Source organism: Trichechus manatus, unplaced genomic scaffold (assembly GCF_000243295.1).
Source record: "Trichechus manatus latirostris isolate Lorelei unplaced genomic scaffold, TriManLat1.0 scaffold00126, whole genome shotgun sequence".
In the NCBI taxonomy this organism is placed as follows: Eukaryota; Metazoa; Chordata; class Mammalia; order Sirenia; family Trichechidae; genus Trichechus; species Trichechus manatus.
This window is the reverse complement of record NW_004444062.1, coordinates 4,573,078-4,586,262: the sequence shown is the minus strand read 5'-3', so window position 1 is coordinate 4,586,262 and position 13,185 is coordinate 4,573,078. Positions and strand designations below refer to the sequence as shown.

The following is a 13,185-nucleotide window of genomic DNA, read 5'->3' as shown; positions in this document are numbered from 1 at the left end:
ATCCACACAGTCGAATGCCTTTGCATAGTCAATAAAACACAGGTAAACATCTTTCTGGTATTCTCTGCTTTCAGCCAAGATACATCTGACATCAGCAATCCCTGGTTCCATGTCCTCTTCTGAATCTGGCTTGAATTTCTGGCAGTTCCCTGCGGATATACTGCTGCAGCTGGTTTTGAATGCTCTTCAGCAAAGTTACTCAAGTGTGATAATAATGATATTGTTTGATAATTTCTGCATTCAGTTGAATCATCTTTCTTGAGAATAGGCATAAATACGGATCTCTACCAGTCGATTGGCCAGGTAGCTGTCCTCCAAATTTCTTGGCATAGTGAGCACTTCCAGCATTGCATTCCTTTGTTGAAACATCTCAGTTGGTATTCCGTCAGTTCCTGGAGCCTTCTTTTCCACCAATGTCTTCAGTGCAGCTTGGACTTCTTCCTTCAGTACCATCAGTTCCTGATCATATGCTGCCTCCTGAAATGGTTGAATGTCAACCAATTCTTTTTGGTATAATGACTCTGTATTAAATGATGGTGTTGTTGAATTTTTCTGTATGCTAGCTGATTTATTGTCTTGTTGTCCTATCAATTGTTGAGAGAGAGGTTTTGAAATTTCCAGCTATAATTGTGGATTTTCCTATTTCTGCTTTTGGTTTTATCAATTTTTGCTTCACGTGTTTTGTAGCTCTGTTTGATGCAACACACATTTAGTGTTGCTGTGTGTTCTTGGTAGATTGATTCTTTTACCATTATATAATGTTTTTCTCTGTCTCTGGTAATTTTCTTTGCTCTGAAATCTACTTTATCTGACCATAATATATAGAATTTTTAACTTTATTTAATTAATTTAAATTTACATATGCTGTGGTCTGTATAATATTGGACAGTACAATTCTGGATTGTGGAGAGAGATATGATAAATTTAAAGAAATTTTTCTTAACTTTTTAAATTGTGATTTAGGTGAAAGTTAACAGCTCAAGTTAATTTCCCATACAAAAATTTATACATATGTTGTTATGTGACCCTGGTTGCAATCCCTATAATATGACAACACACTCCCTCTTTCCACCCCGGGTTTCCTGTGTCCATTCAACCAGCTCCTCCTATCCCTTCCTTCCTTCTCATCCCGCCTCCGGACAGGAGCTGCCCATTTAGTCTTGTGTATCTACTTGAACTAAGAAACACACTCTTTTTTTTAAAATTGTAGTCCAGGTGAAGGTTTATAGAACAAATGGTTTCTCATTAAACAGTGAGTACACATATTGTTTTATGACATTGGTTAACACGGTCCCTTCTCGACTTTTTTTTTTTTAGTGAAAATATACATAGCCAAAGATAGACCATTTCAAAAATTTCTACATGCACAATTCAGTGACATCAATTATATTCTTCGGTTGTGCGGCTAATCTCACTTTATTTATTTATTTTTATTGTACTTCAGGTGAAGGTTTACAGAACAAATAGTTTCTCATTAAACACTAGTACACATATAGTTTTATGACATTGGTTAACAACCCCACGACATGTCAACCCTCTCCCTTCTCGACCGTTTTTTTTTTTGGTGAAAATATGCATAGCCAAAGATACACCATTTCAAAAATTTCTACATGCACAGTTCAGTGTCATCGACTACGCTCTTCCAATTGTGCTGCTATTCTTACTTTAGATGAAGGTTTACAGAACAAAATAGTTTCTCATTAAACAGTACACATGTTGCCCTATGACAATGGTTAACAACCTCACTACATGCCAACACTGTCCTTACTCAACCTTTGGTTCCCTATCACCAGCTTTCCTGTCCCCTTCTGGCTTCTAGTCCTTGTCCCTGGACTGCTGTGCCTCATTAGTCCCGTTTTGTTATGTGGGGCTGTTCAATCCCCGGCTGAATGGCAAACCTTGGGAGTGACTTCACCACTGAGCTAAAAGGGTGTCTAGGGGCCATACTCTCGGGGTTTCTCCAGTCTCTTTCAGGCCAGTAAATCTGGTCTTCTTTTGTGTGTGAAGAAACACACTCTTAATGAGTATTATTTTATCTTTTATAGTCCAGTCTAATCTTTGTCTGAAGAATTGGCTTCGGGAATGGTTTTAGTTCTGATTGACAGATTCCGGGGGCTGTGTCTTCTGGGGTTCCTATAGACTCAATCAGATCATTAAGTCTGTCTTTTTACGTGAGTTTGAGTTCTGCACCACACTTTTCTCCTTCTCCGTTAGGACTGTCCATTGTATTCCCTGTCAGGGCGGTCATTGGTGGTAGCCAAGCATCATCTAGTTCTTGTGGTCTCAGGTTGATGGAGTCTGTCGTTTATGGGGCCGTTTTGTCTCTTGGGCTAATATTTTCCTTGTGTCTTTGGTGTTCTTTATTCTCCTTTGCTCCAGGTGGATTGGGACCAATCGATGCATCTTAGATGGCTGCTTACAAGCTTTTAAGACCCCAGGTGCCACTCACCAAAGTGGGATGCAGAACATTTTGTTAATAAACTTTGTTATGCCAGTTGACCTAGATGTCCCTGAAACCATGGTCCCCAGACTCCCGCCCCTGCTTCTCTTTCCCTCGAAGTGTTTGGTGGTGGTCCGGAAACTTCTTAGCTTTTGGTTTAGTCCAGTTGTGCTGACTTCCCCTGTAGTGTGTGTTGTTCTTCCCTTCACCTAAGATAATTCTTGTCACTGTCTAGTTGGTGAATTCCCCTCTCCCTCCCTCTCCACCCTCATCAAATGTTTTCTTCTGTGTTTAAACCTTTTCTTGGGTTCTTATAATAGTGGTCTCGTACAATATTTGTTCTTTTGTGACTGACTAATTTCACTCAGCATAATGCTAACGATAAGTTTTATAGTGTGTTAGAAGGTATTACGAGCAATGGGTGGTTAGCAGGAAAGGGGAGATTGACTGGAGGCAGCGGATGATATGATTATAAATTGGGTAGCCAGGAAAGAAATCGTTGAGAATGTGACGCTTGAACAGAGATTTGAAGGAGATGATAGAGTTAGCAATGCAGATGTCTTGGAGGAGGGTATATGAAGAGGTACTAGGGAGGTAAGCCATTCTAAAAACTTAACCTTTTACTCTGAGTGACATGGTGAACCACTGGATGGTTTAGAGCAGACCCTGATTTAATCTGACTTATGTTGAATAAAGATCACTCTGGATGGAATGTTGAAAATAGACTTAGGGGGCAAGAGTGGAATCAGGGGGACCAGTTAGGAGGCTACTGTAGGAATACAGGTGAAAGATGAGGTAGCCAGACCAAATGATTAGGATAGATTTTGGGGAAAACATCAGACATTGAGTTTTGGGCATTTAAGTTTGAAATGTTTATTAGACACATCTAAATAGAGAAAGCCAAGTAGCCTGTCTGGAGTTCTACTTCAGATACATGAGTTCTTGCCCTTGTGTAGGTTATACTTTATGGGAATATGAGCAATAAATACAATAAGTAAATAATTAAAACATAATGTGTTAGAAGGTAATAAATGGTAAGGAGAGAAATCAAGTAGAGAAGAGGGGATAAGTGGTGTTGGAGGGCTGAGTTCTTGAGAAGGTAACATTTGAGTAATGATAAGAAGGTAGTGAGGGAATCTTATAGATACGTAGGAGAGAAGTCGTTCATGTAGAGGGGGAACCAAGGTGTAAATATCCCCAGGTGGGAGCATGGCTGGTGTGTTTGGAAAAGAGTGAGGTGGCTAAGTGTGGCCTGAGTGGAGTGGGTGAAGGGTATACTAAGGGATGATAGTACATGGTAACGAGCTCTGACTTTTACCCTGGATGAGATGGGAAATTAATGGATAGTTCGGCAGAAGAGAGGTATCATCTGACCTGTAGTTTGAGTCACTCTCACTGCTGTTCTAAATAGACTGAAGAGGGTGAGGGTGGAGGCCGGGAGATTGGTTAGGAAACTATTACGATAATCAAGGCAAGAGGTGCTGGTGGCTTAGTCTTGGGTGGTAGCAGTGAGATGCTGAGGGATGATCATACTCTGGGTCTATTTTGGGGCTTGCCCTGACAAAATTAGCTTATTGATTGAATGTGGGATGACAGGAGCCAAGGATTATTCCAAGATTTTTGACCTGAGCAGTTAGAAGGATATAGTGCAGTTAACTCAGATGGGAAAGATTGGGAAGAGCAGGTTTGAAGGGGGTGACCAGGAGATCAGTTTTGGAGATGTTATGTTTACAATGCCTATTAGATATCCAAGTGTAGGTGCTCAGTAGTAGTCATTCTAATTATATTTATGAACATAGTTTTATGTATTTTATGAAATATTGGTATTAAAACAGTATACTCACGTTCTGAAAATGTATGAAATTTTGTGAATATCTTAGTTTTTGACATGTTCAGTCCTGACAAAATCCTGAGTATTTTAGAGAGAGAAACTGTTTGACTGATTTTTGGCTTTGCTGCCAGAGTTGATGGTCCTTTCTGAGTTTTTATAAAGATGTCATCCTGATTTTAGGGATGGAAATACAATTAACTAGTCCGAGCGTTTCTACTTGCTTTCTATTTTAGGTCCTGATACTGCTGGAGTATGCAAGATATGAAACCCTGTTTTCTTGGAGGTGTGCCTTAAGTATCAAACATCTTAAATAAGAAAAGGGAAACATTTTCAATTTTGACTGTCAGAATGCCAAGGAGAAGGAAAAATCTTGGGGGAAGTCCGTTTCGGAAGACTGCAAACTCTAAGGAAGTTGTATCCAGTGATGCTAGTCATGAGGAGCCAACCACTACTCTTCCTTCCACGTGTGAGATCCAAGTTGATCAGGACGAACTCTTCACCAGTATTTCAGAGATGTTTTCTGATCTGGATCCGGATGTAGTATATTTGATGCTTTCTGAATGTGATTTCAAAGGTGAGAAAAAGTTTAGTTTGAACGCTTTGCATCTTGTCTGAAGATTTCATGTACTATGCCATAACCAGTAGTAATAGAGAACAATGAACTGTCTTATCATTTCTTTTTTGTTCATCGATTATTGAGCTGTTCTGGGCAAGTTACTCAGTTTGGTATCATGGGGAATATAAAGAAAAATAAAGCATAGTTCTTGTTAAGAAATTTACAATTCTAGATGTAAGATGCATGTATAGGTATCATATTCCACATTTTATTTCTTTTTATCTTTTCTCTAGAACAGGTTGGCACGATTGACATTTTGGGCCAGAAAAATGTTTGTTGTGATGACCTGTGCACTGTAGGATGTTTAGCAGCATCCCTGGCCTTTACCCACTAGTTGCCAGTAGCAAGACCCCCTCCCCCCTAGTTGTGACAACCAGAATGTCTCCAGATACTGCCATATGTCCCTGGAGGGCAAAATTATCCCCAGTTGAGAACCACTGTCTTAGAACGTAAGCTGCATAAAGACAGCGATTTTTAAAAAATCTTTTGTTTTACTGCTGTATATCCAGCCCCTAAAATAGCAAATGACCTATAGTAGGAGTGTAGTTAACTACTTATTGAGTGAACAGATAGTTGTAATTAAGAGACCAAGAGCCAATTAACAGTTGAGGCTAGTAGAATATTGTGATTTTAGAACATTGATTTTGGAGTCAAGAAACCTGGATTGGATTTCTAGCTCTGTCACTTAATCTCTCTAGGTCTCATTTTCTTAAGGAGAAAATGATAGTTAATGAGAAAAATAGTAGTATGTAGCTCATAGGCCCTTTTTTTCATGAAAATTGAGGGTTTTTTTTGTTTTCTGTTGGAGTAAAATCTTCAGTATGCTAAGTTATTAATAAATCACAGTAAATTTTTTAGAAATATGTTTGCAGACAGAGGGAAGTTCTGTCAAATTTGACTGTATGAGTAAATTAAATCTTGATGCTAAGCTGTGATTGGCCATGATTAGTATAAAATTCTGGATTGGGAAGTTTTGGTAATGTGTGATAAACTGTGGTGTGTTATGATGTGTATGCAGAAAACTAGGTTTCTACAGTCCACATAATTCTCAGAAATCATAGTGTGCAGAATGTAAGAAGTGTGGCTTCAGCGTTGAACATTTATTATTTTCTAATGTTGATGACTTAAAATTTTTTTTGTTGCGTATACACTAACATAGCAATGGGGAATTATATAAGAAAAATATATTACCCTCATATCCTAATTAAAAAGTAGTATCCCCCTCGCCCAGGATCTTTTCTAGACCTTGTTCATAAATGCTTGAACTTTTGTGTAGTTTGAATAACGGCACTGATGAAATTTTTATTTTGCTTTTTTTTACTTACCCTAACAATACAGCATTTTTTCAGTGTTGCTGCAATATTTATTTTTAATAGTTTTCTAATACTCTACGGAGTTGTATGTTCTAATTTATTTGACTGTATATAAGTTTTTCATGAATGATTAATATTGCAGAGAATTTCTTGGTACAGATACCTTTTTCCTTCTCTTGGCTTCTTAGTCGCAAAGTTTTAGTCTCTGGGGTCAGAAGGTAAGAACGGTTTCAGGCTCTTGGAACCATACTGCTAAATTGCCTACCGAAGAGGTGTGCCAATTTGTAGTACTATCAGCGCTGTATAAGTATAGCAGTTTCACCACAGCCTTTTCAGCATTGTAAAGTATTGTTTTTAAGATTTTAATAGGAGTAAAATTGCACCCTTTCTTAATTTACTTGTTTTTTGATAAAGAGGAATGTTGAACATTTTTGTACATACTTGTTCATTAGTTCATGTATACATTATGCATTTATTTATAGTTTTTTTATATCATGGTTTTAATATATTCCAACAATCTGTGTAAGGACTTTCTGTAATACAGAGATTTATCTTGATCTTTTGATTTATTTTAACTTAATGTTTTTTTTCATTATGTACATGTTATTCTATTTTGTTTGGTTGATCTCTTCTTTTGTAGATTTCCTCATAGAAATGTCTCATATTAGCTTTCTTTTATTTTTTCCATTTTTAGGACTTCTACCCTTTGTAGTATTACTACAATCTCCTAACTAGTTTTTCTGCCAGGCCTGTCCCCTGAAATCCCTCTTTGTGTTTCTTCTTAAGGGAACGTTAATTGGGTACTTAGTAGGTGCCAGGCCTTGTGCATAACACTTTCTCATGGATTATCTCATTTAATCCTCACAACAACCCTGTGAGATAGGTACTTTTGTTACCCCCATATTACAAATGAGAAAATTGAGGCTTAGGGAGGTGGGATAGCTTGTTTAAAGTCATAGCCAGCAGGTAGGGAAACTGGTGTGTTCTGACTCCATACCCAGAGCTGCTAGCTACTGTGCTGTACTTTTTCCAGATTTATCTTCCTTAAAACAAAGTAAAACAAACAAACAAAAAAATCAAATTTCAAATGCTTAAAATTTCTAATGCCTTCCCATTTGTGTCATAACTTAAAGAGCTCAGCATTGGAATCAGATACGCTAGTCCTGGCTCTACCGCTTATTATCTGTGTGACTTGGGGCAAATTAGTATACTCTTTGAACTTCATTTTCTTTATCCATTTTCTAGGAATAAAATACTTGTATTATTTGAGGATTCGGTGAGGTGATGTGCATAAAGCTTTTAGCCCAAGGCTTGGTACGTTAGGTGCTATGGCTGGTATGTTCCCGTTGAGTTTCTTTAGAAAATAAAAATGGATATTTCTTAACATGACATACAGGACTCTCCCCTTTTCCATCCAATCTCCCACTCTAGTTTTAGCTCCTTCTCTCATCCACCTTACCATCATGTGTTCACACTCCAGCTAACTTCTCTTATTACCTTAAACCTACTGTTTGTTGTCATGACTGGCTTTGCTTTTCTCTTCTGGGTCTGGCAAAATTCTTTTTAATCTGCAATCCCACTTCACATATCACCTTATATAAAATCCTTCCTTACTCTCCTGTAAGCTGCAATGGCATTTTTACATTATTAAAAATATGTGTTATTAATCTTTATCCTATTATGTTATAGTGTAATTGTCTTTAGTCTCCTCTACTAGAGAGCAAAATCTCCTGAGGGTAGTAAAGAGTGTGCCTTACTCATCTTTGAACACTTGAAGTGCAAACTATGTCTGATACATAGTAAACCCAAAATCAAACCCATTGTCATCGAGTCGATTCTGACCCATAGGACAGAGAAGAACTGGCCCACAGGGTTTCCAAGGCTGTAAATCTTTTTTTTTTTTTTAATTGTTGTGCTTCAAGTGAAAGTTTACAATTCAAGTTAGTCTCTCATACAAAAATTTATACCTACATTGTTTTGTGACCCTACTTATTCTCCCTGTACGGTGACAGCACACTCTTCCTTTCCACCCTCGGTTTCCTGGGTCCATTTAACCAGCCCCTGACCCTCTCTGCCTTCTCATCTCACCTCTGGATAGGAGCTGCCCATTTAGTCTCATGTATCTACTTGAGCTAAGAAGCACACTCTTCACAAGTATCATTTTATGTCCCATAGTCTAGTCTAATCTGTGTCTGAAGAGTGGGCCTCGGGAATGGTTTTAGTTTTGGGCTAACAGAGAGCTCGGGGGCCACGTCTTCCAGGGTCCCTCTAGTCTCAGTCAAACCATTAAGTTGTCTGTTGACTAGAATTTGAGTTCTGCACCCCACTTTTCTCCTGCTCCGTCAGGGACTCTCTGTTGTGTTCCCTGTCAGGGCGGTCACTTTGATAGCTGGGCACCATCTAGTTCTGGTCTCAGGCTGATGAAGTCTCTGGTTTATGTGGCCCTTTCTGTCTTTTGGGCTAGTACTTTCCTTGTGTCCATGGTGTTCTTCATTCTCCTTTTCTCCAGGTGAGCTGGGACCAATTGATGCATTTTAGATGGCCGCTTGCTAGCTTTTAAGACCCCAGATGCCAAGGCTGTAAATCTTTATGGGAGCAGACTACCGCAACTTTCTCTTGCAGAGAGGCTGGTGGGTTCGAACCTCTGACCTTTCAGTTAACAGCCAAGCGCTTAACCACTGTGCCACCAGGGCTTCTCTCAGAGTAGAACTGCCTCATACGATTCTTTATAGAAGCAGATTGCCTCATCTTTCCCCTGCAGAGTGGCTGGTGGGTTCGAACTGCTAACTTTTCGGTTGGCACCTGAGTGCTTAATCACTGCGCCACCGGCGCTCCTTGACATGTAGTAGGTGCTCATAAATATTTTTGATTTTATGTTTATATTTTTATTTATATTTTTTATTTATAGCATGGACCGTATAAATTAGACTTACTAGGAGAATACTTAAAATGCTTAAATATAAATTAGACTTACTAGGAGAATACTTAAAATGCTTAATACTTCAAAGGAAAGTCAGTAAATATTTGTTGAATAAATGGCCTGGTTTTAGGGCCTTTATACATAGTCCTGTACATACAATTGCAGATATTTACATATTTGCTCAACAGATTTATCAGAGAATATCTATTTGATGACAGTATTTTAGCCTAGTTTATTACTGTTTGTCTGAAAGTAACAACCTTGTGTATCTCCATAATTCAAATCTTCTGCTATTTCAGATTAACCTTTGTTATATTGGTAAAATATTTAATTTTTAAAAAATGAGTTGAATATTTACCAATTTTTCTATATTCCACTGTAATTTTACCTGGATTTTTATCAAATTTTATTTTACTGTTTTCAATACATTCATAATTTGTTATTTTTATTGTTTTTGTACAGTTGAAAATGCCATGGATTGTCTATTAGAATTATCTGCTACTGATGCCAAGAAAGAAGAATCATTTTCAGTAAACTTACTAGCTTCTGAGAACCAAGAGAGTGTAGCAGGAAGTGATATAATGGAAAAGTGTCCTGAAAACAACAATAAGGATTCAAAAATGTATTCTGTTTTGGATATGCAGCTAACTGAAGACCTTGAATGCTTCGTAGAGAATGCTTTTGAGACACTGGACTCTTCTCCTGAAGGCCAAGTGTCCTCATCTTTGCCTTTGCAAGATGTTCATAGTTTGAGTGACCCAAGTGAGTGTATAAATTCAGATTCAAGTAGTGTGACTCCCATTCCTTCTGCACAAAATAAGGATTTGAACAATGAAATTTTAGAGAGTTCTGCCTCTACATTTAGTTTAAACTCCTTAACTTCACATTCAGTTTTGAATGAGTCCAAAAGTTTCTTAAAGGATAACACATTGACATTGGAAGATAACTGTCCAGCAGATTCCCTTGTAAATAGTTCTTTAAATGTAGCAAATGACTGCATCCTGGGTTGTAGCAATCTCAATCAGAGACAGGAAAAGCTTTTAGAATCTGAGTGTGCTGAGACTCAGTTCTCTCAAGCCTCTGTAGACTTGGATGCCAATGAATCTCAGGCTCCTTTAAATCTTTCTGTGCAAAATCCAGAGCTTGATTTACTGGGTGCAGGCGGGGATCAAAAATCTATTTCTACTCCCGATGTGTTAGTACCTTCTGAAGGGTTCATTTTCAAGCAGCACAAACCTACTGAACTGCCACCAAAGGGGAAGGATGTGAATTGCTGTCCACTTTTTACCCCTCTCCCTTTACTACTGCCTCCTTGTTCACCTTCACAATTTTGGAGTCCAATAGTTCCTGCTTTTGACCCATTTCAAGGAAACCAAGGGTTTGTAACTCCTGTTGTAAACACAGCTACACATTGGAGACCCGTCAGCTACATGTTTCCATCCCCAGTTATTTCTCATACTTCCCGAACCAAGGTATGGAGAAATAAAGAAGGAACAAGTGCTTATCAAGTACAAGACACTCCCGTTTCTCACGGTGTAAGAAAGAAGAAAACATCTTATGTTGGACTAGTTCTTGTTCTTCTCAGAGGGCTTCCGGGATCAGGAAAATCTTTTTTGGCAAGGTATGAGGTTTAATTGAGTTTAAAACAAATATAATGTGTGAACACAGACATTTATATTAGATACTGTGAATATAGGAAATACGTTGCTTACTAGAGATGTTGATAACCCCTAAAATGTTTCCGTTTACTTATTTTTTCTAACTTTGTAGCTAATAGCACTGTTTAGTCCAGACATTTTCATTTTCATCTCAGTATATTTTTGAGAAAATGAAGAGAAAGAAAAATCAAAGATGATTCCAAGCTTGTGCACATGTGGAGTTAATAGAAATAGCTTTATGTGGAAGCTATGTACTGGGAGAAGGATGGCATTATAGCGTTGAAAAACCTTAATAGATTTTGAATTCATGGAAAGGAGATTTTAAATAGAAGAATTCTACTGGTAGTTAGAAATTTGAGATTGTAGCATGTTGTTAAATACTACTTTTAGAAATGTGTAATTTGAAGGAAGAGAGTTTAGGATGAATCATGGGCAGTCAGAGAACTTCAAATTTTCAAGGAATTTGTTTGTTGCAGATACAGTACCCTCCATTATTTTTTTTCATGTATCCATCCACGTCCCTTTTGTAGTTATGGTAGGTTGTAGACAAATCTGTGGATGCTTTGGTCTGGAGCCAGTTTAGAGGCAGTTTTTTGTGGTTTCAGGGACACTCCTTAAAGAGTTTGTTTTCATTGTCCCCCATCCCACCTTATCCTCTAAATTCCAGAAGATTAATACATAATGTATTTTATTTGCCAGCTCTTTCTTTCTTTCTCCAAATTTTAACTGTTTACCCTTCTCTATTCTCAGCAAGGCCTTTTTTTTTGATCCTGGATATATTTAGTGTTAGTGAATATGCATGTATACATGGAGAATGTCCTTGACAAGCTCATTTTCAGTTGGTTTTTGATATGCTTTCTTATGTCTGGATTTATCTTTCTGTAAATTTCCACATATTCTGCTCATATATTTATAAGCATATTTTTCCATAGACCTGTATTATAGTCTTTTCATTGATTAATAACAATAATAAAAATAAAACATTCAAATTTAGTATATGAATTTACAATCAGTCATGGTTTTATATTTTATGGAAGAGATTGGAATTATAGGTGGTACCTTAAAAGGTGACAGAGCTGTAAGTTTTGACAAACAGGTTTGAGGGCCCATCCAGTCAGTGGCAGCTACACTTAGAGAATGAGAAGGAAAGAAGTGTTTATCACAAAGTAGAAACTTAATATTTTTTGAATGAATAAGCAGAAGTAACTGGGGTCGTTCAAAGACATAAAAGGTGAGAATTTTCATGAAGAAAATAGTCCGCAGTATTAAACCTGTGTGCAAGCTCAAGGAAGATGAGGGATTAAAAAAGGCTTCTGGATTTATTTGGAAAGAAGGTCATGAATAGGTATCTTGAAAAACAATTTTGTTGTGTGTGAGGGTAGAAGACATAAAGGATTAAGGAAGCATGTATAATGAAGCACTTGAGGTAAGGAGAGAAGTTGGATAATAATTGAAAGCAATCTTTAAACTGTAGTTATAATTTTTTAAAGATAGCTGAGATATATGCATGTTTAAAGGCAAAAGAAGAAGTACCAGAGAAGGAGGAATTTAGAAATAAGAGAAGAGGATAAATATAGGAGTCTTAGAAGGTGGGATCATGTGAACGTTCATTGGAATAGTGACCCTATAGGACATAGTAGAACTGTCCCACAGAGTTTCCAAGGCTGTAAATCTTCATGGAAGCAGACTGCCACATCTTTCTCCCCGAGTGGCTGGTGGGTTTGAACCACTGACCTTTTGGTTAGCAGCCAAGCACTTTAACCACTGTGCCATCAGGGCTGCTAGGCTCAATGAGGGTAAGAATTTTTTTTTTCTAGAGAGCCTTTTATTACTTTGTGCTACTTTTTTTTTTTTATATACTTTTTTCCATACAAAAATTTATACATACATTGTTATGTGACCCTAATTGCTCTTCCCATACTGTGGCAGCACAGTCCTCCTTTCCAACCCTGATTCCCCATGTCCATTCAACCAGCTCCTAACCTCTGCCTTCCCATCTCACCTCCGGACAGAAGCTGCCTATTTATAGTCTCTTGTATCTACTTGAGCTAAGAGGCACACGCCTCAGAGTATCACTTTATGCCCCACAGTCCAGTCCAATCCCTGTCGGAAGAGTTGGCCTCGGAGATTGTTTTAGTTCTGGGCTGATAGAGAATCCCGGGGCCATGTTTTCCGGGGTTCCTCCAGTCTCAGTCACATCATTAAGTCTTCTTACTAGAATTTGAGTTCTGCACCTACCTTTCTTCTTCTCCATCTGGGACTCTCTGTTGTGTTCCCTGTCAGGGCAGTCATTGGTGGTAGCCGGGCACTATCTAGTTCTTCTGGTCTCAGGCTGATGAAGTCTCTGGTTTATGTGGCCCTTTCTGTCTCTTGGGCTAATACTTTCCTTGTGTCTTTGGTGTTCTTC

The 13,185-nt window shown here is 38.0% G+C and overlaps 1 protein-coding gene across 3 annotated transcripts in view; it reads left to right on the top strand.

Annotated features, from left to right (window-relative positions):
* N4BP2 (NEDD4 binding protein 2) overlaps nt 1-13,185 on the top strand; it is a 104,057-nt gene that overhangs the window by 22,289 nt on the left and 68,583 nt on the right. For all 3 annotated transcript variants that reach the window (XM_004384658.2, XM_023738929.1, XM_023738930.1), the window contains exons 2-3: nt 4,505-4,845; nt 9,583-10,741. In XM_004384658.2, the coding sequence (XP_004384715.1) occupies nt 4,620-4,845; nt 9,583-10,741 (1,385 nt within the window). In that variant the 5' untranslated portion in view covers nt 4,505-4,619. The remainder of the gene's footprint in view (nt 1-4,504; nt 4,846-9,582; nt 10,742-13,185) is intronic.